Here is a 26,367-nt window from a genome sequence, read left to right on the forward strand (position 1 = left end):
CTTACTGTGTGATCTAGGGGCACCTGTGGGTACCTGTTCCAGCGATCGTTGGCCTGTGCCACACCGTTTATTTTTGTGTGGTACGCCCACTTCCAAGATGGCCGCCGTCGATGCTCGGTACCTTGGGTACTGTGGGCATGGGACCTGTACTTGCTGTGTTCGCTTTCCCTGCCGCTCTCTGCCTGGCTCCTTTTGGGATCGTTCCTAGCGCTCTGCTCCCATGCGTGCTGCCCGTGCGCTCGAGGCCCGTTCTTCCTTGGCTTCCGCCCCTCACAAGATGGCCGCCGTTTATATTTCCTTCTCTTTTAGGTGTCTTGTGGGTTCAGTGTTGGGCATTTACTTGGTGTTGTGCGGAGAGGACCTGCGCCTGCTTCCCTTGGCTTCCCTTTGGCCCGAGAACTTCGCGCTCTGCTTCCATGCGCTATGCCTCGGAGCCTGTTCTCGCTTCTGCCCCTCCCAAGATGGCCACCGTTGTTTCCAGACGTCTGTTTGCACTGTCTATGCCGCTTATGCTCAGCGCTTCAGATTTATTTCCTTTTAAAGGGAAAACGCCAGCGGCTTACTTGCTGAGGCTGCGGTTGCGGTTACTCCCTTGAGCGGCGCCTGGCCTTGTTGGCTACCTCCGCTTGGCTGGTGCGCGTCTAGGGTAGGTGTATCGCTCTGGCGCCTCTTCTCCGCATCTCCGCTACCCCACCTCAGTGTCTTGCGTTTTGTGTAGCTGCCCACTTGTGGATGTGGATGTGGAGGTTTCTTCGGTCTAGACGCGCTTCCTGTGCTACCTCCCCGTAGCCCACTGTTGTTGTGTGGACACCCAAGATGGCCGCCCTTGTTGTCTGTTTCCTTGCATCTCCGTCTTTATTCTTTTTCTTTTCCGTCTCGGTCAGACCTCAGTTGTTCTTCTACGGGGCGCCACACCTTGCGTCCCAGAGCTGTCTTGACTCAAGCTTGGTATTGCTGTTGCTTCCGCTGTAGCGATGTTACCGGGTTTTACGACTCCGCCATCTTGGGCAGCATCCTTCGTATCCCCTGCCTTGGAGGATTCAGGCTGTTTCTGCTTCGGGCGCGATGTTCCCAGATGCACTTGCCGCTCCTGTGTTGCGCAGTGTGTTCCTACACCCCTCCTGCCGCTTTGTGCAGGGGTTCGATCCGTTTCGCCGTTCTTTTCGCTGGTTTTTTGCCCGGGGTCACGGAGCTCGCGAACTTAGGCAACCGCCTGCGCTGCCATCCAAGCCACGCCCCAGTTCTCGATTTGAACTTTGATTGGTCGGAAACTTGGGGGCTTGTAAAATGAGAGGTGGAGGTCAGGATGTGTAAGCTGATGATTGGAGAAAAACACTGAGTGTCCAAAATGTAAATAAATCTGTTTTCTGAGGGATAAGTCGTGTAATGATGGGGAGACTTGTACTAATAGTGTTACCATGGTGACAGAACAGGCTCTGCACACAACACCAAGCACGGAGCGCATATTTGGCAGGGAAGGAGCAACAGATTGGAGAGAGCTGGAAAACACATGCAATCTCGTAGGGTGCCTAAACAAAAAGAAAAAAGTAGTTCCCTGAAAATGAGAAGTGGAAAATATTTTAGAGGTCAGGACAAACACAAGTGGCCGCAAGCAAATGAGAAACCAGTCCCCGGAAGCTTGTTTCCTTCCCAGTGTAAGAATTGGCTTTTGTAGTCTGGTCTGCCCTGTTCCCATGATGCACTGGGCCAGGGACAGACTAATTTGCATACAGCCAGGTTCTGAAACTGGGATGGTGCAATGAGCTAAAAAACGGTGTTGGATCTAGCCCTGATCTCTTGACTGGGTGAGAGTATTCTGCTTAATTCAGAGACTCTGTCCATCACCACCCCTTGTTGTAAATAATTTTGTCCACCCTAAGCGTGGAAGGTTATACTCAGATGTGAGTCCCTTGCTCATTGCACCATCAGGATTCAAGCAAGCCGGGCCGAAGACGGCTGAAATGCCAGAAACCGGTCCCCGGAAGCTTGTTTCCTTCCCAGTGTAAGAATTGGCTTTTGTAGTCTGGTCTGCCCTGTTCCCATGATGCACTGGGCCAGGGACAGACTAATTTGCATACAGCCAGGTTCTGAAACTGGGATGGTGCAATGAGCTAAAAAACGGTGTTGGATCTAGCCCTGATCTTTGGACTGGGTGAGAGTACTCTGCTTAATTCAGAGACTCTGTCCATCACCACCCCTTGTTGTAAATAAGCAAGCAAATGAGTGACAAGAAGGCCAACCACTGGTACGCAAGGAGAGGGCTGTAAGCCCAGCACAAGTCCTTGGTACCCTTGCGATAGGACTTTTACAACCAAATAGCTTGCAGTCCCTGGTAATGAGATCTAACAAGCATTTGCAATGCAATAGGTCTCGCAATTGCGAGATTTTGAGCTACTGGCATTGTAAATGACAGTTCCTTTTATTTTTATGTTTAAAAGACCTGCAATAAGAAAAGGCATTGTCATTTCCAATCCCAATAGGTCAAAGTTTCTAAAGACCTATTGCATTGCAAATGCTTGTTGTTCACAAGGGCCACATGCTGCGCTTTCAAGTTAATAGAGGCCACGCCCCTTTCTTTAGACGAGCAGTGTCTAAAGAAAGGGGCGTGGCCTCCATTACAGTGAAAGCGTGGTATTGGGCGCTTTTTTTTTGTTTATCAAATTGACAAACAAATGCTTTTTAGGTCTCGCGCCTAGTATTGCAGCGCGGAGCACTGCTCGTGCAGCGCGAGACCTCTTGAAAGGGGGTTTTGAAAGCTGACCACACGCTTGTGCTTGTAATCAGGCTTTCGCCAGCAGGCATTGGCTTTTGCCTGTTTTCTTTTTTTAATAAAAGGCACACAATTGGGCAAAGGCGGGCGCATGTCCACCATCTGTCTCTCACGCAACTCCCTCTTCTCCCCCTCCCCTACCACAGATCGCATCTCGCAGCCGCCGCGCTTGATCGCGATCACTTTCACTTTCGTGGCCGCGCGCCATGTCACTTTCAGGGCCGCGCAGCCAATGCTTGTCTAGACAGACAGCTGCCTGTGACTCTGATCTCTGCACTGACAGCTGGTCTCTCTCTCTGCAGACAGCTGCCAGTCCCTCTCCGACCCCTGCACTGAATCCCCCCTCCCTCTACTCAGTTAACAGACCTCTTTACAACATCTCGAACCGTTCATAACCATGCGCTGGTCAGGAAACCTTAATGCACACATTTTAACATTTATCAATTTTGATAGCTGAAAGTTATTAGCATCTGTTCATTACCGTTTATTGCAATATCTGACTGTTTACATTCAGCTCAAACATTCGCAGCGCAGTCTTTTCCATTTCATTGAAACACCATTTTCCCGGGCTAATTAAGACCATTTACTGCCTTTCCCCGCGCAGGTCTGCACGTGCAGACAGCGGCGCGCTCTGTGAAGCTCAGACAGGTGATTTACATCCCGGCTTCAAGAGACGCTCCTGTCTATTTACTTGCAGCCACTTCCTCCTCGTACCCCCACGCCTTGGAGTATAAGCTGTTTGGTAATTGGGACTTTAGGAATGACAGCATTCTCTGAAAACGTTGCTGGGGCTCAGGCGAGATGCTTAGAAAACAGCTAAATTTAACTGGCACAGCTCTCGCTGTAATGTTCCCTTGCTCTCCTGGAGACGGGATAAGTGGACTCGGAAGCAGCGGCTTGTTCTATAAGAGGCCTCTGCAGAAACGTAACCAAAGGTCCGCGTGCAGACTTTTACGACCCCGCCAACCGTAGAGGCTGTATGTGTGTGTGTGCTGCCTGCAGGGGGTCAGCCGTTATTCCAGCCCTCTGTCGCCTGAGTCCAAGCACTCTGCCACATAACAAACGTGTATTTGTAATGCGCAAGAGTTTATGGAGAGGCTCTTCCCTGCTACAGTCTTTCTGTCGCTTGGGGTCAGGCACTCATCCACATGACTAGGTCAAGCTAGCCCTGGTGAACCTAAATCGTAGCCAGCAGAAGAGATAGTTTATAGAGAGGCCCACCCGCTACTACAGTCTCTCTGTCGCCTGAGCCCAGCACACAGCAACATGACTGGGCCAAGCTGGTCCTAGTGAGCTTATATCGTAGCCAGTCGAATAGAAGGTTTATAGAGCGGTCCAACCGTCAAGCATTGGCATAGCCAATAGGTCTCACCTTTGGGACCTTATACGTATTTAACCATGCAACACTTGATGTTGTTGCACCAAGGATATTGTGCTGCATAACTAAATACTTATAAGGTCCCAAAAGCGAGACCTATTGGCTATGGCAATGCTTTTTGTTAAAGCGCCCCGTGAAAGCGAGCATGGTGTGCGGAATGTTGCAGGAAAGCATGTCGTGCCTGCAGTAGGAGAAACTCATTAAAGAAAATAGTGCATACAGACTAAAGAAGATGTACCGTGTAACAACCGAAGTAAAGGGGCCAGTTGCCATGGGAGGTGACAAATGAAGACAAGCCAGTAATAAGGCGGGACTAACAAGCCTATTCACAAATCAGAAGCCAGCATTTACGAAGGACAATGACACAAGCCAATGACAAATATGGGTGGAGAGTGGGCGGGGCTTCAAGTCCATACTCGAACACAGCATGCCTCGCAGAGCAGCGCATGGCTGCCCAGGCACGACCTAAAAAAGAGTGAAGGTGACAGTGCATTCTGGGAGCTCCAGTTACTTGAGGTCTCATAATGGCAATCTTATAACATAGGACTGTAGCACAGCATATACGGGCAGATACTAGGAGGGAGGATACCCTTTGGGGTGATGGTGTGCTGTACAAATCTAATTAAGATGACGTGTCCGATCCCAGCCCTCACTCTTTATCTACGCCTTCTACTGACGTCAGATCCATAAGTTCTTGAAGCAAATTACCCTCTGCAACAGCCAAGGTATGGAATCTGACTGAGTACATAAGGAAACATACCAACACAATATAGGGACCTGTGGAACTAATTAGAGATGCTAACATTTCTAAAACTTTAAAAACGTGTATCCATTTTTCACTAGCCCGCTTTCATCACCCCACCAAGCGCTGCGCCCATAACCCGACAACCGTACCCTGTGGTCATCACGTACGACATGGAAACACTTTGCACATAGGTTGAAAGCAAGACTAGAACACGTCAACTACACAATGCAGCGTGCTATAGTGTGCATGAGGTCTTGGGCTCCCACATAGTGCTAGTAAGCGCTATACATATGCTAGCATACGATAGAATGCCTACGCCTGGGTTATCGACTGGGGGTTGTGATTTCTCGGCTATCTTCAGGCCTCGTTGTTTTTACTGTAGTGTTCGTGAATGCAGCTTCAGCCAATGGGACGCTGTGCCAGGCAAAGACATGCAATGTAGCTAAAGTGCAGCAAAGCATCCGGCCCATCGGGTAGGGCGGCTCAGTGAGCTATTGTCTCAGCTGCAGAGTTTCCAGTAAAGATTTTATTTATGCAGCACAATATCCTTGGTGCAACAACACTAACTGTTGCATGGGTAAACACATATAAGGTCCCAAATGTGAGTACTATTGGCTATGCCAATGCTTGTTCTGTGTGAGAATGGTTCACGTGGCAAGCTTCCAAGTGAAAAAGTGATCCTCGCACTCAAAAACTGGTGTGAGTTGATAAGGTCACTATTTTACAATTAAGTGTAATACGCAAATTCCCAGGGATTATGTCTTCAAACAGGATTAGAGCATTCAATAGCGGGAAAAGAGGAAAGCATTATATAAATTTAATAATAGCCATTGTGCAAGAAAAATGAAAAATCATTTTCCTGGGTTGGCAGAGAAAGAGCTAATATGTGTCAGTAAATGCCATTAGATTATTATATATGACTCTCGGTCAGATTCATTCAGAGATTGCACAGATATTACTATACAAGTCTCCAGCAGCCTGTACGTGGGTTTCTGCATATTGGCCTAGGATGGCAGTGCGGCGGCTTGTGGGTAATGGATTAACTCTCTGTCAGTCTGAAATTCATTCATTTCTCCTAATCATTCACAGAGCAGGTATCTTGTCACTCGGAGAGCAGCATATAGCCGCGTTCCATAAAGATGCCTCGTGCCTACTCAAAGAAGTGGACCCAGGCGCGCGGCAGCAATGCCAGATTTCATTTTTTTTTAAACAATAACAGTCTTGTCTCAAAGTCTGATCTTTCGTATCTAACACCTAGGCAACCTCAATTAGCCTCTGTCAATGACGCTTGCATATGTATTTAAATAGATAAAATATCTCAGAGTAGGAAAGGGGCTTTTTAGTTGCTCTGGATAAAAACAGTCCATTAACCGCTAGGCGGGATAGGGAAAAGTGAGGAATGTACTCGCATGTGGCAAGGAAGATATTGACGGGAATCAAGCAGACTGTGTATCAAGGAGCAGCTAACATCTCATTAGCTGGGGCAGTGTCAGAAACAGGAGCAGTGCACATGGATTTTTATCAGCTAAATGCTATCAGCAGCAAAAGCTAGCCAATTGAAACATCTAAACGCTAATGGAAACCTAAAGTAAAATAATCCTGTCTTTTACTAATAAGCAGCACAAGTGATGTGCCTAGACTGCAGTACTTCTAGAAAGGCTAAGTAAAAATAAAAAAAACGGCATTGGCGGCATGGCTGTAAAAGTAACGCTGTGCAGCCGCAAAATGAAATAATAAAAAAAAACGCTAGTGGTGACGTTAGAACGGGCAGGCGCGCGCGACGGGAGACTGTGCTGCACACGTCTCGCGCGCTTGTGCGCATTCTAGCAAGCTGGTGGTTAGCAAAGTAGCGCATTTTGAAGCAGCTACTAAATGTCTCGCCAGAACAGCGCATGCGCTGACTCTAGCGAGACCTAGAAAAGAGTTTCCCCCATCCCCATCCAACCACAGACCCATCAGTCTTATTAACACCGTGCACAAGATATTTAGTAGAATAATACTGGGGAGACTGCAAGAATGAATTGACGAAAAGGAGGTTCTAAGCCCCTACAGGCTGGATTCTGTAGCTGCACCTCTACCATCGTTCAGGTTTTTAGGTTACAACCTCTTTACTGGAAAACCGTTCCCCTAAAGAAAGGTAGACTTTTGACCTTTTTTGTTGATTTGAAATCAGCTCTCGACTTGGTCCCGAGAACAATCCTATGGCCAGCCCTGGCTGAGATGGGCGCTCCACCCTACCCTTGTGCAATCATCAAAAGACTCCCTGGGCAAGAGCTCTGCCCAGGTTCATAGCGGTGAGGGAAGTAACCAATCCTGTCCCTGTAACCAGAGGTGTGAGGCAAGGGTGCGTGCCAGCCCCAACACTTTTTACATTGTTTATCAATGATCTTGTTGCTTGTTTCAATCAGTGCGACAATGACGCGCCTTAATGTTTGCGGACGACACCCTGCTTATTTCCAAGCCTCCCATGTGCCTCCAGGAGAGTCTGAACCAACCCAGCAGCGACTGCACACGGACTGCACACGGACTGCACACGGACTGCACACGGACTGCACACGGACTGCACACGGACTGCACACGGACTGCACACACAGACTGCACACACAGACTGCACACACGGACTGCACACACGGACTGCACACGGACTGCACACGGACTGCACACGGACTGCACACGGACTGCACACAGACTGCACACAGACTGCACACACAGACTGCACACGGACTGCACACGGACTGCACACGGACTGCACACGGACTGCACACGGACTGCACACACAGACTGCACACACAGACTGCACACACAGACTGCACACACGGACTGCATACGGACTACACACGGACTGCACACGGACTGCACACGGACTGCACACGGACTGCACACGGACTGCACACGGACTGCACACGGACTGCACACGGACTGCACACGGACTGCACACAGACTGCACACACAGACTGCACACGGACTGCACACGGACTGCACACGGACTGCACACGGACTGCACACGGACTGCACACAGACTGCACACACAGACTGCACACACAGACTGCACACACAGACTGCATACGGACTGCATACGGACTACACACGGACTGCACACGGACTGCACACGGACTGCACACGGACTGCACACGGACTGCACACACAGACTGCACACACAGACTGCACACAGACTGCACACGGACTGCATATGGACTGCATATGGACTACACACAGACTGCACACGGACTGCACATGGACTGCACACAGACACTGCACACACAGACACTGCACACACAGACACTGCACACACAGACACTGCACACACAGACTGCACACAGACTGCACATGGACTGTACACACAGACTGCACACAGACTGCACACAGACTGCACACGAACTGCACACACGGACTGCACACGGACTGCACACGGACTGCACACGGACTGCACACGGACTGCACACGGACTGCACACGGACTGCACACGGACTGCACACAGACTGCACACAGACTGCACACAGACTGCACACAGACTGCACACATGGACTGCACACATGGACTGCACACACGGACTGCACACACAGACTGCACACACTGCACACAGAGGGGTTGGAAATAAACATTGATAAGACAAAGTACATGGTGTTTCACCCCTGCCACTCTATACATTCGAATCCCACCCTAAATGGGAGCCCCTAAAGCAGGTTCATACATTTTGAGTGTTTGGGGAACCCCACAAGTGAGAGTGTGGATGGGTTAGCAGATGTTTCCAAACATAGGCTCACCTTAGAGCGATACACTGGTGGGTGATTGAAATTAAAAAAATGGGGTCTTTTCACAAACCCCTCTCTCCGGTATTGCAATAGACTTCAGGCCCTGGGCTCCACCTTATATGGCGCTGAGCTTTGGTGATGCGTACCTGGGTGAGGGGGGCAACCGTGCCAGGGAGCCTTATGTGCAGTTTAGACACGGGTCCGACCCGGTGCCCCTTCACCCAGAGAGAGGGATGTGTGCCAGCAGAGGCGGTGAACCAGCTGCACGACGTGTAGCAGGACAAGTGACATGTTCACCTGCCCAGTGTGCAGGCTGGCATGGTGCCAATGGGTGATACCTGTGTGTAAGACCCTCAGGTCTGCCCGGCATAGGGAGGCCCCGAGGATACTCCAAGCGGACACGCACCAGCATAATGTATCTGCAGCCTCAACATACGTGTTTCCACTGTGGAGCATCGGTACATGGTCCCTGCTCCAGCCATGATAACACCCAGGACCACAGACGCTATCACTCCCAAACATGGCGCGTGCATTCTTACTCACAAGACTAGGAGGCTGCTCCGGGCATTTGATTACTGATGACAAGTATAAATAACACTTACAACGCTCATCAGGGTATGCACTTTATAAATAGCCTATATATTATCAATTGTACAGGTTGATAACTTTCATGCTCCACTGTGATAATATTCAAGGCTTATGTAAAGATTTTATTTTGGTTCGCAGTCTGCGAAAAATCACGAGCTGCCATCTCATGGTATGAATTCGATTTGAGACCCAAAACATTGGGCACCATTTTTAAACATTTTAAAATGTTTTGATTGTTCTAACGCTAATAAGAAAAAGAAGAATAACATTTTGGTATATGATGGTACTTTTTTATTATTCATTGCACGGTTTATTAGGTCTCGTGACCTATCAATGCGCGCAAGCGCATTGAGCGGAGCGAGAATTCAAGTGCTCAAAAAGCTCGTCAAACCAAGGGCTTCTTGGTGCGATTTTCTTTAAGTTCACGTGAATCACGTGACCAAACAAGCACGCGCATCAGCCTCCCTCCCTCCCTCCTAATTGCATTTTTTCACGGCCGCACAGCACATCAAAGGGCTTCTCCCAGCGTGTGCTGTGCGGCTTCTCCTCCCCTAATTATTCATGGCTGGCCGGTGGCAGGCCGTACTTTCAGTTTCCCGGCCGCTCTGCATTATCAGGTACGTGTTGGTGACGATTTACACAGAACGCTTGTTTGTACTACTTGCCACAGCTGAAAACAGTTTCATATTTTGCAGCGCTTGTTGCCTGTGTGTCTGTGCCACAGAAGTGTCCGTGTCTTTACCCGTGTGCCTGTGTGTGACACACATGTTTGTTTTTCTTCTCCACTTTGAACCTTTACTTTCAGTGTCCGCATGCTTCACGTGTGATCTTCCGCCGCCGGCACCCATCCCTCACTCTTACTCTGCTTCCATGCCCCTGATTTACCTATATTACCCTAGGTATATCCCCGGAAGTGCAGTGCTTCTCTTGATTCTGTGCTTCACTTGTAACTCTTCCACACGTGTACCACTGCTCCACAAGTACCCAGCTTCCCATGCCTGATGCTTTGTGTGCGCTTTTTCCTCAAGTGTAACCGTCCTCCACATGTGCCATGCTTCCTGTGTCTGTGCTTTCCTTGTAATTCTGCTCTCATTTACCCCTTCTCCCCACAAGTACCCCATTTCCTTGACGGATGCTTTACACGGAGTTCTGCTTCAGGTGTAACCCTCCTCCACATGTGCTGTGCTTCCCGTATGTCGGTGCTTCTCTTGTTATTCTGCAATATTTTTACCCCTACTCCACAAGTAATCTGTTTCCCGTGCCTGATGCTTTACTTGGAGTTCTGCTTCAAGTATAACCTTCCTCCACACGTGCCGTGCTTCCTGTCTGTCCCTGCTTTACTCGTTATTCTGCCCTGTGTGTACTCCGTATCCCCACTAGTACCCATTCCCTGTGACAAATGTAGGGTTCTGCCTCCGGTGTAACCCTCCTCCACATGTGCCCTCCTTCTCGTGTGTCTGTGCTTCCCGTGTGTCTGTGCTCCACATGTTATTCTGCCCCGCGTGTACTCTGTATCCCCACAAGTACCCATTCCCCCTTGACGGACTTGGAGTTCTGCTTCCGGTGTAACCCTCCTCCACATGTGCCCTGCTCCCTGTGGTCCGTGTTTCCTGTGTGTCTGTGCTTCACTTACTATTTTGCCCCATGTTTACCCCTTCTCCACAAATACCCATTCCCCTGTGACGGTGCTTTAGGTGGAGTCTCTACCTCGGGCGCAGCCCTCCTCCACATGTGCTGTGTCTCACGTGCAAATCTGCCCCCGTGTGTACCACTGCTCCACAGTTACCTTGTATCTCGTGCCACATGCTTCCTGTGTAATGTTGCCCCAGCCCTTTGCTTCCTGTCTCTCTGTGTTGCTGACATGCACTCGTGCTTTCGCCGTAGCACTGCCCTACGTGCACCCTTGCTTCCTTTACTCCCGTGTTTCATGCATAACACGACCCCAGGCAATCTCTCCCTTTTGTGTATCAAGGCTTTGTGCTTGGCTCCTCAGGGTAACCTAGTGTCCCAGCTCCACGCAAATCATTGCCTCCTATGTCCCCATCCCCTTCTCGATCCTCAGATTCCTGTGTACTCCTGTTTTTTAAGCAGTTTTCACATTTAAGCCATCTCGGCTTTTACCCCTGATTTTGTGTTCCCTGCTTCATGTGCATACCATACTTCAAATCATGTAAACATGGGTCACTGACACCCAACTTTAGATTGAACACATTGGCTTCATTAGTAGCAGACCCTGGTGGCGTAAGATGATCACTACTTAACCTAAAGTCTGTAAGGTGTTCTTTAAGGAGGTTTTTGTATAGGTGGTGGGAATCTGAGGGTCGTCATCCAACACATAAATAAAAAAGCACTGGCGTTGCCAATAGGTTTCGCATTTGGAAAGTTGGAGCTATTGGTTTTGTAAATTACATTTTATATTTATATATCGTTATTGGCATTGTCAATAACAATATATAAATATAAAATGTCATTTACAAAACCAATAGCTCCAACTTTCCTACTGCGAGACCTATTGTCAACGCCAGTGCTTGTTATTCTGCTTGTTGGTCTTTTATGTCGTAACACCGAAATACAGGTATCTGACTTGACTTGCTACAGGAGTTTCATAGATTCGTATTACAAGACCCACATCCTGTACATCTAACTCTATACCGGAGTTTCATACATTCATATTACAGTACAATCAATCAATCAATCAGGGGTTTGTTAAGTGTGACTACTCACCCGTACGGGTCTCAAGGCGGTGGAGGGGGGGGGGGGGTCACAGAGTCTAGTCCATCAAGGAGGGGGTCTGTCAAAGCCAGGTTTTGAGGTTTCTTGCTAAGATGGGGAGTGATGTTATCTGTCTGAGGTGGAGCGGAAGGTTGTTCCAGGCTCTGACCGCAAGGAAGGAGAAGGAGCGGCCTCCCGATCTGGTCTTTCTGGTGTGGGGGACCACGGCGTAGGAGAGCTGGGCTGATCGTAGGGTCCTTTGGGGTGCGTGGAATTTGAGTTGGCTGTTCAGGTATGCTGGTCCGGTGCCGTGGAGGGCCTTGTGAGCGTGGGTTAGCATCTTGAAGGTGACTCTAGCTTCGATGGGGAGCCAGTGGAGTGTGCGCAGATGCTGGGAGATGTGGCAGTGTCTTGGCAGGTTGAGGACCAGTCTTGCGGCGGCATTTTGGATGTTCTGTAGCTTGCGGGTGAGGAATTTGTTTATTCCGGCATAGAGTGCATTGCCGTAGTCGAGCCTGCTGGTGACCAGGGCATGATTGATGGTCTCTCTGTGTTCAAGGGGGACCCAATTGAAGGTCTTACATAGGAGGCGGAGGGTGTGGAAGCAGGAGGACGAGACAGAGTTGATCTGGCGGTCCATTTTGAGCTCTGAGTCCAGGATGATTCCCAGGTTGTGTGCGTGGTCCATGGGGGTGGGCGGGCTTCCGAGGCCGGGGGGCCACCAGGTGTCACTCCAGGCGTCGGGGTTTGGGCCCATGATGAGTACTTCTGTTTTGTTGGTGTTTAGTTGTAGGCAGCTGTTTTCATCCATTTGGCGATGGCTTTCATGCCTTCTCGAAAGTTTGGTGTTGGGTTCGTCGGATAGGGAGTGTATGTACACGCATCCTGTACAGGAGTTTCATACATTCATATTACAGGACCCGCATCCTGTGCAATATCTCACGCCATACAGGAGTTTCATACAATACAGGGACAGAGGGAAGAAGAGAGTCTTGGACAAATGAGAGATCTTGGGTAGAAGAGAGAAAGCAGGTGCAGACATGGGCGAATAGAGGGGAAAGGAGATGGAGAGAGGGGAGGAGTATGGGGTACCGGGGAAGAGGAAAGAGGGAGACAGATGACAAAAGAGTTGGCGAGACAGAGCAGAAACTAGAAGGATCACGACAGGAACATAATGTAGGGTCAGAGGGAGAAAGAGAGGGAGAAATATTGGGGCAGAGGGAGAAAGAGAGGGAGAAATATTGGGGCAGAGGGAGAAAGAGAGGGAGAAATATTGGGGCAGAGGGAGGAAGAGGGAGACATATAGGGGCAGAGGGAGAAAGAGAGGGAGAAATATTGGGGCAGAGGGAGGAAGAGGGAGACATATAGGGGCAGAGGGAGAAAGGGAGGGAGACATATAGGGGCAGAGGGAGAAAGGGAGGGAGACATATAGGGGCAGAGGGAGAAAGGGAGGGAGACATATAGGGGCAGAGGGAGAAAGGGAGGGAGACATATAGGGGCAGAGGGAGAAAGGGAGGGAGACATATAGGGGCAGAGGGAGAAAGATCTATGCTCAGAGGAGAAGAGCAGGAGAAAGAGATTAGGGTAGAGGAGAGAAGAGATGGGCTCAGAGGAGAAGAGAGGGAGACGGAGATTATGGTAGAGGAGAAGAGAGGGAGAAAGAGATAGGGGCAGAGTAGAAAAGAGGGAGAAAGATGGGGTAAGAAGAGAAAAATGTGGGCGAGACAACTAGGCAGGTTAGGAACTCGATGAAGAAAAAGATGGAGACAGAGGAGAAAAGTAAGAGAAAGAGACCGGGTCAGTGGAGAATATGAGAGGGAGAAGAGAGACAGACAGGCAAGGAACAAGCGAGGGAGGACATGATGGGGGTCACATGGGAAAAAGAGAGGGAAACAGGTCTGGGGAGAGTGGGGGCGTGAAAAGTATTCAAAGGGATAAGGAGAGAGGAGGCGAGAAAGAAAGAAGGGCAAAGTAAGTGAGAGAGACAGACAGGAAAATATTTGAAGGGATGAGAGAGATACAACGAGAGGAGATAAACGAGAAGGAGGAAAAGGTAGACGTGGTACGCTGGGAACGCTGGGAAAGGAGAAGAGGAAAGAGATGAATGCAAAAAAGAAAAAAGAGGAGAAAAGTTACAGAGAAGACCGAAGCAGAGGAGACGAGGGGACCTGCTCCCCCGTGCAGTAGATGCCACCAGTGGGGGAGTGCCAACACCACCCCCGTCCCCCTTCAGTGGGCGGCAGACTCCTGACCGATCTGACGGGCTCTTACTGCAAATGAGTTGCTGCATTCAAGTCCATTATGTGGGAAATGGCACCTAAGGTTAGATCAGATGTGGCCTTTTGAAAGCATAGGTACTTTAAAACAAGCGTTTGCAATGCAATAGGTCTCGCTTTTGCAAGAGTTGAAGCTATTGGCGTTGTAGATGACAATGCCTTTTATTTATCTGTTTTGATAATTCAGACATAGATAAAAGGCGAATTAGCATTTGCAACGCTAATAGCTCAAACTCTTGTAAATGCAAGACCTATTTCATTTCAAAGAAGCGGGCGCCATTGACCCGGGCTGCTTGGACAGTGAAAGTACGCATGGCACGCTGAATGTTGAATGTTGCGGGAAAGCATGTCGTGCCTGCAGTAGGAGAAACTCGTTAAAGACAATAATGCTTATAGACTCAAGACGACCTACCTTGTAACAACAGAAGTAAAAGGCCCAGTCCACATGGGAGGTAACAAATGAAGACAAGGCAGTACTAAGGAGTTACTAACAAACCTATTAACGAATCAGAAGTCAGCATTTACAAAGGACAATGACACAGGCCAATGACAAATATGGGCAGAGAGTGAGCGGGGCTTTAGGCCCATACTGGAATACAGCATGTCCCGCAGAGCAGCGTATGCGCTGCCCAGGCTCGGCCTAAAAAGAATGCATTCACACACACACTTGAAAAGAAAAAAATTGAAGTGCGTTTTACTTTTTCTAAATTATTTATATGTTTCCCACATTTACTAGAGAGTACAATTTAAAATATGCTGTGTGGTCCACAAATCCCTGAACAACATGGGATCCAGCTAACTAAGAAATTGGCTAGATATGTGCCACCCAGAACCTTGCGATCTAGCAATCAAGCATTCCTTCAGGTTCCATGCTTCAAACTACCCCCATGGGCGGCAAAGCATTCTCCCGCCTTGCCCCGTGGTACTAGAACCAGCTCCCATCCCAGCTGCGTCAATGCTCCAACCTCTTAACCTTCAGAAAACGATTGAAAACAACACTGTTCTAACCCTCCTTGGACTGGCTTAAGCAGTCACAGCGCTGAGATACCCCGGTGGGGGTGATTCGGGCGCTATAGAAATCCTAAATCAAATCAAATGTGTAACTGAACTTAGAAATGTCAGACAACATTTTTAGGTTTTTGTTTAGCCAAGAGCTTTTGATTTTACTAAAACCGTGCAGACGGTGCTTGCGTGTAAGGGTTTTCAGCACGCCATCGTCATCAATTGGTCAGTTGGAGTGTGGGTCACATGTGTCTTCGACCCCCTACAGCATGAAGCCGTTGACTAACACCTGCGAGTGACGTCATTCTTCCCTTTCACAAGGAGTCCACCCCCGCACAGAGCAATGGTGAGCAGCAGCCTCTAAAGCATGGAAACCATGCAGTGTGAAGTGTCTGTGAAGTGTGTGTGCTGGGGGCCTCTGCCAAAGCCAGCGTGGAAAGCCAAAAACTTGGGAGCTATCTTCAGCACAAAATAATCTTTTGAAGCACAAACTAATAACATCACTTCCGCCTGTTTCTTCATCCTCAAAATTTTGAGGAAAGTACGCCCCTCAAATTATGGATTTTACAAAAACAATGGTATCTACACTCCTATAATCCAGATTGGATTACTGCGATGCCCTTTCTACCAGCGCTTCAAAATGCAGTATCCAAAAGCAAGATCCCTTAGGTCAGCTGAGCACAGAAACCTTGCTGTCGCTAGAGTAAGCATGGCCAAGTGGAGTTTCACCGTTCCTACGGCCAAACTCTGGAATTCTCCGCCAACCTCACTAAAAAAAGAAACCAATCTGCTGAAATTTAGAAAAGAGCCTAAAAACCTGGCTTTTTAAAGTGTGAGTCCTAACCTATTCCATCCAGATCTGTATGTTTGAGGGCGGCATCTAGACACCTCAGGGTATTAGTCGCGCTTTATAAATTTATCATCATCGTCTTTGCCTGGCTGCCATCAGCCTCCATGACGCAGTAACCAGAGGCAGACAAGAGGGCGGGGCCCGCCTAGAAATATGCGCACTTTGAACAAAAGGAACCATAGCTGGGAGTGGAGTGTCTGCCTTTACTGGACGGGACCTGTCGGCTCCCGCCAAGCAAAAGCAAACAGCTAAGTCCCGGGGGCGGGCACCCGGGGACATAGCAGGAGCCGGCCATGAGGGTGGTGGTCCCCAGGGCCATTAATGGCTCCAGAAGGGGCTGTGTGGGCCCCCACCATCTGTTTTCATGGGCCAGTCCAGGGACCACCACCATCCCCTTTAATTTTATTTGTAAATTTTCACTGGAGTCGCAGAGAAATATTTTTACAAAAATGGTTTTTTGCCCTGACAGGGTCTTTCTGGGACCCCTGGACCATTGCTACCCTTGCCCTCTTTTTAATTAATTGTTTATGTAAACACATTACGCAGAGTCCCGAGATGGCTGCCAGCATTTCTTGGGCGAAGTGTTGGCAGCCAATCCAATCTCAGCACGGGATCAGGAGGGTTCGCGGAGCCTTCGCATCCCTAGATATCCAAATATGATTTTTCTATAATATCTTCCAAACTACTGAACGTATTTAGACCAATTTACAAAAAGGTTGCTTTCTGGACCAACAGCTACCTTTCTGCCAAATTCGGTGTAATTCCGTTCTATGGTTCTGGCTGTAGTCGTGTCTAAAATTCTTATGAGAATTAACATGGGATGCGTACATTTTTTGACACCCGCTCCATGTTTTCTCGGCCCCCGCTATACAGGTCTCTCCGAAACTTTCCATGCACAACAACAATCACTGGCACACTTTTTGTGGGAAAATTTTGTGAAGATTAATCAAATGGCAACTTAGTTATAGGCAAGTCAAAAAATGCTTTTCCTATGGAATCTAGGTCCCAATATGACTGTCCTGTGACCCAAGGAACCAGATTTCATATCCTCGACCCAAAGAATCCTACGGAGGAACCGCATCTTGTACAGCCATGCACTGGCTGCATGAGTGGACGCCTCCAATTCCCCCATGTAGTGGAGCATGTACATACCAGACCCATGTGCTGCCTGCAAGTGCCACACATGATAACATGCAAGGGACCCTAGGTATGGGGGAGTGGACATACCTTTCCCAGACAGGAGAGGATGGCTTGGGTACTAGACCTACCTCTACCAGACAGGAGAGGATGGCTTGGGTACTAGACCTACCTCTACCAGACAGGAGAGGATGGCTTGGGTACTAGACCTACCTTTACCAGACAGGAGAGGATGGCTTGGGTACTAGACCTACCTCTACCAGACAGGAGAGGATGGCTTGGGTACTAGACCTACCTTTACCAGACAGGAGAGGATGGCTTGGGCACTGGACATACCTTTACCAGACAGGAGAGGATGGCTTGGGTACTAGACCTACCTTTACCAGACAGGAGAGGATGGCTTGGGTACTAGACCTACCTTTACCAGACAGGAGAGGATGGCTTGGGTACTAGACCTACCTTTACCAGACAGGAGAGGATGGCTTGGGCACTGGACATACCTTTACCAGACAGGAGAGGATGGCTTGGGTACTAGACCTACCTTTACCAGACAGGAGAGGATGGCTTGGGTACTAGACCTACCTTTACCAGACAGGAGAGGATGGCTTGGGTACTAGACCTACCTTTACCAGACAGGAGAGGATGGCTTGGGCACTGGACATACCTTTACCAGACAGGCCCCGATAGGTGGTATAATTCTTCTGCTAGCATCACAGCCTACAGTCGCTGCCCGCTGCCAGAATGATGGAACAATGTTGGTGTTCTCCATGTAAGTACTGCATGGCCGAAGAAATGAAAGTGCGCATGTGGAGACCTTCAGTGGACTAATAGATTGTTGAGTTCACTTGGGGGGAAAACCTAGACCTATCTGGAAAAAAACAAACCGAGCAGGACGGCACAGCTTTTTGAAGATTACTTTTGTCTGTATATGTCGTGATGCAGATGTTCATATGCTTTGCATTATGTATCTTGAGAAAAGGCTGTCTTTGTACTGTTTGCTCTTAATGGCTTGTGTTGTGTTGGTTTATTTCTAGGTGGATCACCATGAATAATTTAAATGACCCTCCCCAGTGGAATATCGACCCCCAGCGTGGGGGTGACCGAGGCGACGGCAGCAGATGGAATTATGCGCTCCTGGTGCCCATGCTGAGCCTGGCTGTGCTTCGTAAGTTTCTTTATTTTAAACATATGCTTAAACAGGGCGGTTCTTATCTGGTAGTATGTGCCACGTATGAACTTCAGACCATCTAAAAACTAATCACAAATCCAAGATGAGAAAAAGAAATTCTTTAGTGAGAGTCAATGGTGCAGATGGTGAGTGACCGCTGTGATCTGGAGGAGAGGTGTGGTGCAGCGGCCAGGGTGGCTGACTCCGGACCACGGGGTTCACAGTTCAATCCCGGTGCCGGTGGCAGGTAAGCCTACCACCATGTGACTCTGGGCAATAACTCACTTAATTTCCACAACGGCCCCCAGCGCCTTGAGAGTAGTTCGCGCTTTACAAATATGGATTTTTTTTTTACATCTGCTGGTGACTTGTTGGTGTGGCTGGAGAGTGAACCGTATGATCTGCCGGTGCCCTGATGGTGTGGAGGGCAGTAAGTCAAAGTAGACCCAGAGCTGTCCTTAACACTGAAGACCCTTTCTAAAGTCTTTCATACTTGCTCTTGCCTTCTTCCTCTGAAAACAGTCCAGTATTGAGTCGGCAGAGTGCACATCTGGTCATTATCAAGAGGAGACAGGATCATTGTGGCAGTTGATGAGAACCGTTTTCCAAAGTACAGGTAGGAAGTTAGGCTTTCACTCAGAAACTCTTTACTCAACACATAGGACAGAACACTACTGTAAAAAAATTGGGTTACTGGTGGAAGGGAAGTGAAACCCTACTCAGCTGCCACAATCATTTTACGGGTGAGTCACAAGCAAACCCTAATTTAACCTGTGCTCAACTCTCTGGTGGCTTGGCACAGAGCAAGATTTCATTGAATATAGCTAAAAAAAACACAAGCGCCCACTGTGGATATCTGATTGCACCAGACCTGGATAAACTCACAAGTTCAAGCCAACCACAATGGAGTGCAGGCCGTCCACAGGGAGCCACTTAGGCCCCCTCAACAAGCGTACCTTAAGTCCTGGTTGCTGAGTATTGTGAGGTCCCAAATCAAAGATGCGTCGGTTCCAAAGAGCTGCGATGCAAGGTCCTGGGTCATCGTGGAGGATCTTGTTGATGAGGGATAGCGATGTGTCAGTTCCGAAGAGCTGCAAGGCTGCAATGCAAGATCCTGCTCCGTCGATGAGAGATTTGCAACGTGGGGGCCTGCATCGGCGAAGCTTTGCACAGTGGCAGTTTCGATGCAGGCTGAGAGGGGTCAATGCAGAGTCCTTGCTCTCGGAGAATCCTCGCATCAGAGGTGATGCATTGGTTCTGCTCGGAATTGCGCCAGGCAGGAGAGGTGATGGCTGGCAGAGCATCTTTCAGCCAACTACCAAGGGTCCAGGACTGGGGTGGCGCCACTTGGCAGGATAGGACTCACAGATGGCAGAGTACAGATGCAGAGTTCAAAGTTGTTGGAGCCTTCTGTCCCTAAGGCTCTAATCAGGAGGCCAGGCAACTAGCCCTTTTAGTCATGCTGGGTTCCTACTTTCAACAATTGAAGATCTAATCCTTCTCACCCAGGCAAGAGGGCAGCAGGTCATGGCAGCAGTCCAGCAGACTGGTAGTCCTTTCAGCAGCACAGCAGTCCTTCTTCCTGGCAGAGTCTCTACAGGTCCAGAAGTATTGTGATGAGTTGGTTCCTATGGTCCAATATTTATACCTGGGTCTTCCTTTGAAGCGAGAGAAGATTCTAGAGGTTGCCCCTTGAAGTCCACAGGCATTCTGCCTTCCCTGTCCTGGCTCCAGACTAACTACAGGGGGGGTATGCAGCCCTTTGTGTGCAGGCAGGACACAGCTTATTCAACTGTAAGTAGGGCTGTGTCCTGCTCCGTCCTCCCATCCTGCCAGTGATGGCCCATCCAGGAACACTTAAGCTATCTTTTGTGTGTGGCTGTCTAAGAGGAATACACAACGCCCAGCTGTTAGCTGCACCCAGTCACATGACTTAGACAGGCTGAGCAAGGATTTTTTATTACAATTCCAAAGACACCAAACATGACTTGTACCTGCTCCCATTTGGAAATGACCACTTAATAAATGTAATAATGTAACTCCATTGTTATCCTATAAGATAGGTAGGCCTTGCAGTAGTGAAAAACGAATTTCAGAGTTTTTAACTACCAGAACATGTAAAACTAAAAAGAACACAGCCAACTTTTTAAATATACTGCACCCTGCCCTCTGGGTTATCTAGAACCTACACTAGGGGTAACTTATATGTATTAAAAAGAAACGTTTTAGCCTGACAAACAGTTTATTTCGCCAGGTCAAATTGGCAGTTTAAAACTGTACACACCGGCTGCAATGGCATGCCTGAGACTTGCTTGAAAGGGCAACTTAAGTAGGTAGTACAATGGATGCTGTAGGCCCACTAGTTCAATATAACTTCCAGACACCAGGTTCGTGTGATACCACTTTACTAGGGACATATAAGTAAATAAGATGTGCCAGTTGGGTGTAAGTTAATGCTACCATGTTTTAAGAAGAGAGCACAGGCACTTTAGCACTGGCTTACAGTGCTAAAGTGTGCAGAGTCCTAAAGGCCTCAAAAACTGAGTCCGCAAAAGAGGAGGTTTGAAGGCAAGAGGTTAGGCTGCAAACAACACTAAGGATGCCAGGTCTGACAACTATACACACACACCCAGCACAGTAAAAGTGCACCATAAATCTCTGATTACCATTGTGCCGAATAGGGCACAGATGTGTTGTTTAGCTTGTTGTAAAATCATCAACAGTAGCCTCTTTGAATACCTTAACAACCACTAACTTCTCGAAAGCACTCAGTCTGTTTTCAGACACAAACGAAAACTGTTCTCATCACTGCCACGGATGACATCTGCGTGATTCTGGACAAAGGAGACCCTGCAGCGGTCTGGAACTCTATCCAGCATTTGACCTGGTCTCTCACACCATCCTCGTCCAACACGTGCAGGCATCTGAATCCAAGGCCAGGCACGCCGATGGATCTCCTTTTTTGTGACTAGAAGGACCTAGTCCATCACCGAGGTGTACGGTGCCAGCTAGGGACGCCCACGACCTCATCTGCAGAGTTCCACAAGGATCGTCGCTGAGCCCGACCCTCTTCAACACACATGATTCCCCAGTTAGCCTCATCTGCTCTCATGACATCAACGTCCTCTCCCACGCCGATGGCACAACTCATTCTCTCCCTCACAGATAAGACGCATAGTACCTAGAACAAGTTCAATACCTGCATGACTGAGGTCACCCACTGGATGATTTTCTGGAAGAGCACTTCAGCGTGAAGAAGTGTGGCTCAACGGTAAGAGGCGGCAGACCCGGAGGCTGAGGTCGGCTCGGGACCAGGGTTCAATTCCCGACGCGGCCGGGTGCAGGACCAATGTCAGCGGGTCCGATAAATCTCGCCTCGGTGCCACTCTAACCATGGGGTCCCACGCTGCAACTCTGGGCAATAGCTTGCTTAATCTCCACTCTGGCCCACCACCGCCGGGGATGCCTGGCTTCACCTTGGGGATGCCCAGTAAAGGGACCATCTCTCAGGGAAAGCCAGGACGGGTTCCCCAGTGGTACAGCGCTGGGACGCTCCAGGGTAACCACGCGCTCTATAAATCCAACATTCATTCATTCATTCATTCACTCCACCTGCTGGAAAATAGAGCTAGGACAGACACCCAAAACCCTTGCCAAGAGCCACGGGATCGTCATTGACTGCACTTAACGTGACCGCCCAAGTTAATGCCATCACTGCCTCATGCTTCCGTACCCTGAGGACACGGAGGAAGGTTTTGAAATGGTTCCTGATTAACACCCGGAAAACTGTCACACATGCCCTGGTCACAAGCAAATTAGACTACAAGAAGACCCTGAATGCCGGGATCCAGAAAAAACTCATAGACTGCTGCAGACCATTCAGAAATCTGCAGCCGAACCTCCCAGGCCACACTCACATCACACCACACCTGAAGGAGGTCCCTTGGCTCTCCATTCACAAACGAGCATAATTCAAGCTCCTCACCCATACTTTCAAGGCACTACATAACACTGGCCCAGCATGCCTTAACAAAGGCATCTGCTTTCCCAAACCTTTCAGACACCTCTGTTCATCTGGACTCCACTTGTACACAACCCACGCATACAGAAGACCATTCGGTCAAGCCTTCTCCTAGATCACTCCTAAGGTGTGGATCGACCGCCACTACATATAAGAGCCTCCTCCTAACCTCTTGAGTTTGGCAAGAAGTTGAAGATCTGGCTTTTCGAGTAGTCCCACTAGGCCCTCGGTGCACCTGGACTCACACCTGCTCCGCACCCTCCCGTTTGATAGTGCACTCTACAATTCTGTACAACATTTGCCTGTCCCAGGGTGCTCTGGCTATAGCTGAAACATGGAAAATTTATATTTTTGTTGTTTTTAGTCCTTCGTTTTGTTGACATTTGTTTCTTATGTTTTGTTTTTATAGGTTATATCTGGGACCGGGATACACATAAAGAAGTGGAGAAGGCAAAAGCGGAATCGGGTCGGGAAACCTACCGGGTGTGCCTGGCGAAGGAACAGAGATGGCAGATAAGGGCAACAAACTTACTCTCAGATGTGGAGGACGCGCTGATGGAACGGCAGAACATCTTCTGCAGTGCATTTCTTCCCAGAGGAAGGAGATTAGAAATGGAGGAAAACCTGCTGCACCAAGCAGACACGGATCCGATCGCACGAGAATTACAGCTGAAAGCCGGTCTGAGGGACATCTTTCGGTATGACGGACATTGTGCAGACCTGACGAACAAAGACCTGCGAAAGAACGGCAAGCTGATGTGGGTGTACTTGAAATATTGGGAAATGTCTGTGCAGACTCAGAAATTTAAAAAGATTGAGAATAGGATATTAGGGAAAAATAAATTTTAGGTTCAAGAATGTTCAGTTTGATATTGTTCAGTATTTTTTGTGCATTCTAACTCACGAGTATAAAGAAATTATGTATTCATTAGCCAGCTTCTTATAAGTCTGTACAAGAAAGTGTTTCAGCACACACTCTTTTTTAAGGATCAGTTCTTCGGCATGAAGCTGCCGCCACCTGGGGCACCACCGGCAGGAAGGCCCAGGCTGGCCTCGTCTGGTCTTGAGGAGCTGGTTTGCAGAGCAGTAAGGGGAGAAGAATGTGAAACCAGCCATCCGACACTGCACAATGTGAAGTAGGCCCGAGGAGCTGGATGTCGTGAATAGATGCGTGTCCTGACCATATGTAAAGCAGAACCCGTGCGGCTTCCTCCTCTTTGGAGCTTCAGGAGTTCCCACGTGAGGTGGATATTCCAAAGTGTAGGACTGTGAGCGTGTGTTGATCTTACACTGAATGCTCCAGACATGGCTGCGTGTATTGTGAGTAGATTCGGGGTGCACGACCTAGAGCGCATGGGTTGGTGCCATGGTGGGACATCGTGAACCAATATCTAAGAGTGTCAAGTAGCATAAGACCGGTGTCTTGAATCTTGGTTTCTCTTTCAACTAGAGTTGGTGTAGAGCCATCAGGGCACATGTGATGTGGTTGACGCATCTCAGACCAAACATTATGGTCTCTCCACGATAGCCGAAACAATGAGCCCATGTGCAAGCTGCAGCCAGTGGATCGTCTCGTTGAACAAGAAAAGCCATTTGTTTCTTCAGCTGCCTTAATTGTACCTCTCACTTGCATATTTTCACCAGAACTTGTGAATAACATTCTCTAATGGGCATAATGCATCTCTTGCCCCAAGAGATCAGCTCCACTCTGGCCCTCAGGAAGAAACTTGGGTACACACTTTTAATCTTAAATTAAATTGGCCTCTTTCTAACTCCTAACTGCTTATACATCCTCAGCATTTGGAGAATCCAGCAGCCCCTCTTCTGCCAAACATCTGAGACCTCTGACAACTCTCTAATTCTTAACTAACTTTAGTACTATAACCCTTTTAACCTCAGTCTTCTTTTGAAGCCCCAAGATAGATTCATAAAATTTCCCTTGTGTACAATTTCCAAACTTCTGCAAACGCCACCAGCTGCTTTTTTTTTTTTTTGCAGAGTTTTATATAGCGCGAACTAGACCCGAACCGAATCAGGTATCAGAGCGCTTTACATAGCACCAGTTACGTTACATGAGAGCGGACACACATTAATTTTAGGCACGGGGAGATTAAGTGATTTGCCCAGAATCACAGGAGGTTTTTGCCGTTGTTACCGAGACTCGAACCCAGATCCCCAGGTCCGAGGTCGAGCGCCCTAGCCGTTAGGCCAACTCCTCTCCCAAGCTCCTTGACGTCCCTCTATCTGGCTTCAGAGCACACTTCAGCACTGAGACAGCCTTCGTCGCCAACACAGATGACATCAGTGTGATCCTGTACAGAATAGAAAACCTCATCCTTCTGGACCTCTCCGCGGCATTCAACACCTTATCCCACCCCATCTGAAATCCAAGTACCCGCGGTCCGGAAGGACACAGTCAGCTTGGACCTCTGCTCTTCGTATGCCCACAGACGTGGTGTACCACAAGAATCCTCACTGAGCCCGACCCTCTTCAACACATTCATGATCCAACTAGCAAGCGTCATCCGACATCGTTGTATCCTACGCCAGCTTATACTCTCCCTCTCGGACGAGACTCCCAACACCCAGACCAAGTTCAGCTACACATTTGTTGTTTTTTCTGTTTTGAGTGCGCAAGACTTTGGTTCATTTGTGATTGTGTGGCGTGTGAGAGGGGTTTGAGGGTCTCCCCTTCCTGTCAGCACCATTCCGAACACTGATACTTATTACGGAACATATGTTAATAGTGCCTGAGCGCCATTACTTCCTGCCTACTAAAACCTGTTTCTTTTCTCAACATAACCCAGAGCAAGTTCAGCGCCTGCATGACCAAAGTCGCTGACTGGATGAAGTCCAACTATCTCAAACTTCACACCAAGAAGTCATGATCTTCAGGAAGAACGCATCTCCATGGGCCTCCACCTAGTGGCCGGGCGAACTTGAACCCACACCCACCCGTAACTCCCACGCCAAGAACTTGTGGATTGCTAGCAACAGCAAACTTCACAGGACCCCCCCCCCCAGTCAACTCTGTCCCCATCTTCTTGCTACCACACTCTGAAGATGCTGAAAAAATCCTCAAGTGCCTCCCAACCGCACCCACAAAACCATCACCCACACCCTTGTCACAAGCAAGCTGAACTACAGGAACACCCTCTATGGCGGACCCAACCAAAAACTCATCCAACGACTTCAAGCCATTTAGTACCTGGCAGCCAGGATCACATACAACCTTCCACGCTACCCAAATGAGCCCAGTTCAAGCTCCTCATGCACACCTTCAAAGCACTCCACAACATTGGCCCAGTCTACCTCCATAAAGGAATCTCTTTTCACAAACCCACAATACACCTCTGCTGGGCTATTTACTGGCACACATCCTGCGCATACACAGCCCAAGAAGAGGAGGTTGGGCTTTCTTTTGCATCGTGCATAAAGCCAGGAATGATCTGCTGCTGCTATACATCAGAGCTGCTTCTTCTATCTTGGAGTTCTGAAACAAGGTCCACTCCCCAGCTCTAGGTCAGGCTATTATTGCACCTACTACAGCACCAGGATATGCTCTTGGCTGACAGGGCTCTTTAAAGATACACTTAACATGCATTCCAGACTGGCCCTGTTCAAGCATCAGACCCTGGACTTCACATTATTCCCAAATTTGGCTTCCTTCTCACTCCTAAACATCAGCTCTCCAGCCATCACCCTGCTCGCAACATCCTGCACCTCCAAGCTACTGCTAATTGTCCACACTCTCCTCCGAACCGGTATTTAGGAAGGCCCTCCAATGCCATCTCATGTCCTGGGAGAGCCCCGGCAAACTCTTACCTGAACGTCTTATACTGTCGTACCATCTATCCCTTTACAGCTCAGTAGTAGTGTTCGATTAGTCAGCCTTAGGGTGGTCTTCCCCAAAAAGTTATTACTTCTCCCTCCTGTTTTGCTGAATTTATTCTTGTTGGCCTTAGGAC

General features: G+C 48.8%; 1 protein-coding gene across 1 annotated transcript in view; it reads left to right on the forward strand.

Annotated features, from left to right (window-relative positions):
* The window catches only part of LOC144752240 (coiled-coil domain-containing protein 127-like), a 30,075-nt gene extending 6,818 nt beyond the window's left edge, over window positions 1-23,257 (forward strand). The window contains exons 2-3 of the mRNA XM_078640239.1: window positions 18,245-18,375; window positions 22,809-23,257. Of these exons, the coding sequence (XP_078496365.1) occupies window positions 18,255-18,375; window positions 22,809-23,248 (561 nt within the window). The 5' untranslated portion in view covers window positions 18,245-18,254 and the 3' untranslated portion in view covers window positions 23,249-23,257. The remainder of the gene's footprint in view (window positions 1-18,244; window positions 18,376-22,808) is intronic.
* The last annotated feature ends 3,110 nt before the right edge of the window (window positions 23,258-26,367 follow it).

This window comes from Lissotriton helveticus, chromosome 4_2, assembly GCF_964261635.1.
Source record: "Lissotriton helveticus chromosome 4_2, aLisHel1.1, whole genome shotgun sequence".
Taxonomy (NCBI): Eukaryota; Metazoa; Chordata; class Amphibia; order Caudata; family Salamandridae; genus Lissotriton; species Lissotriton helveticus.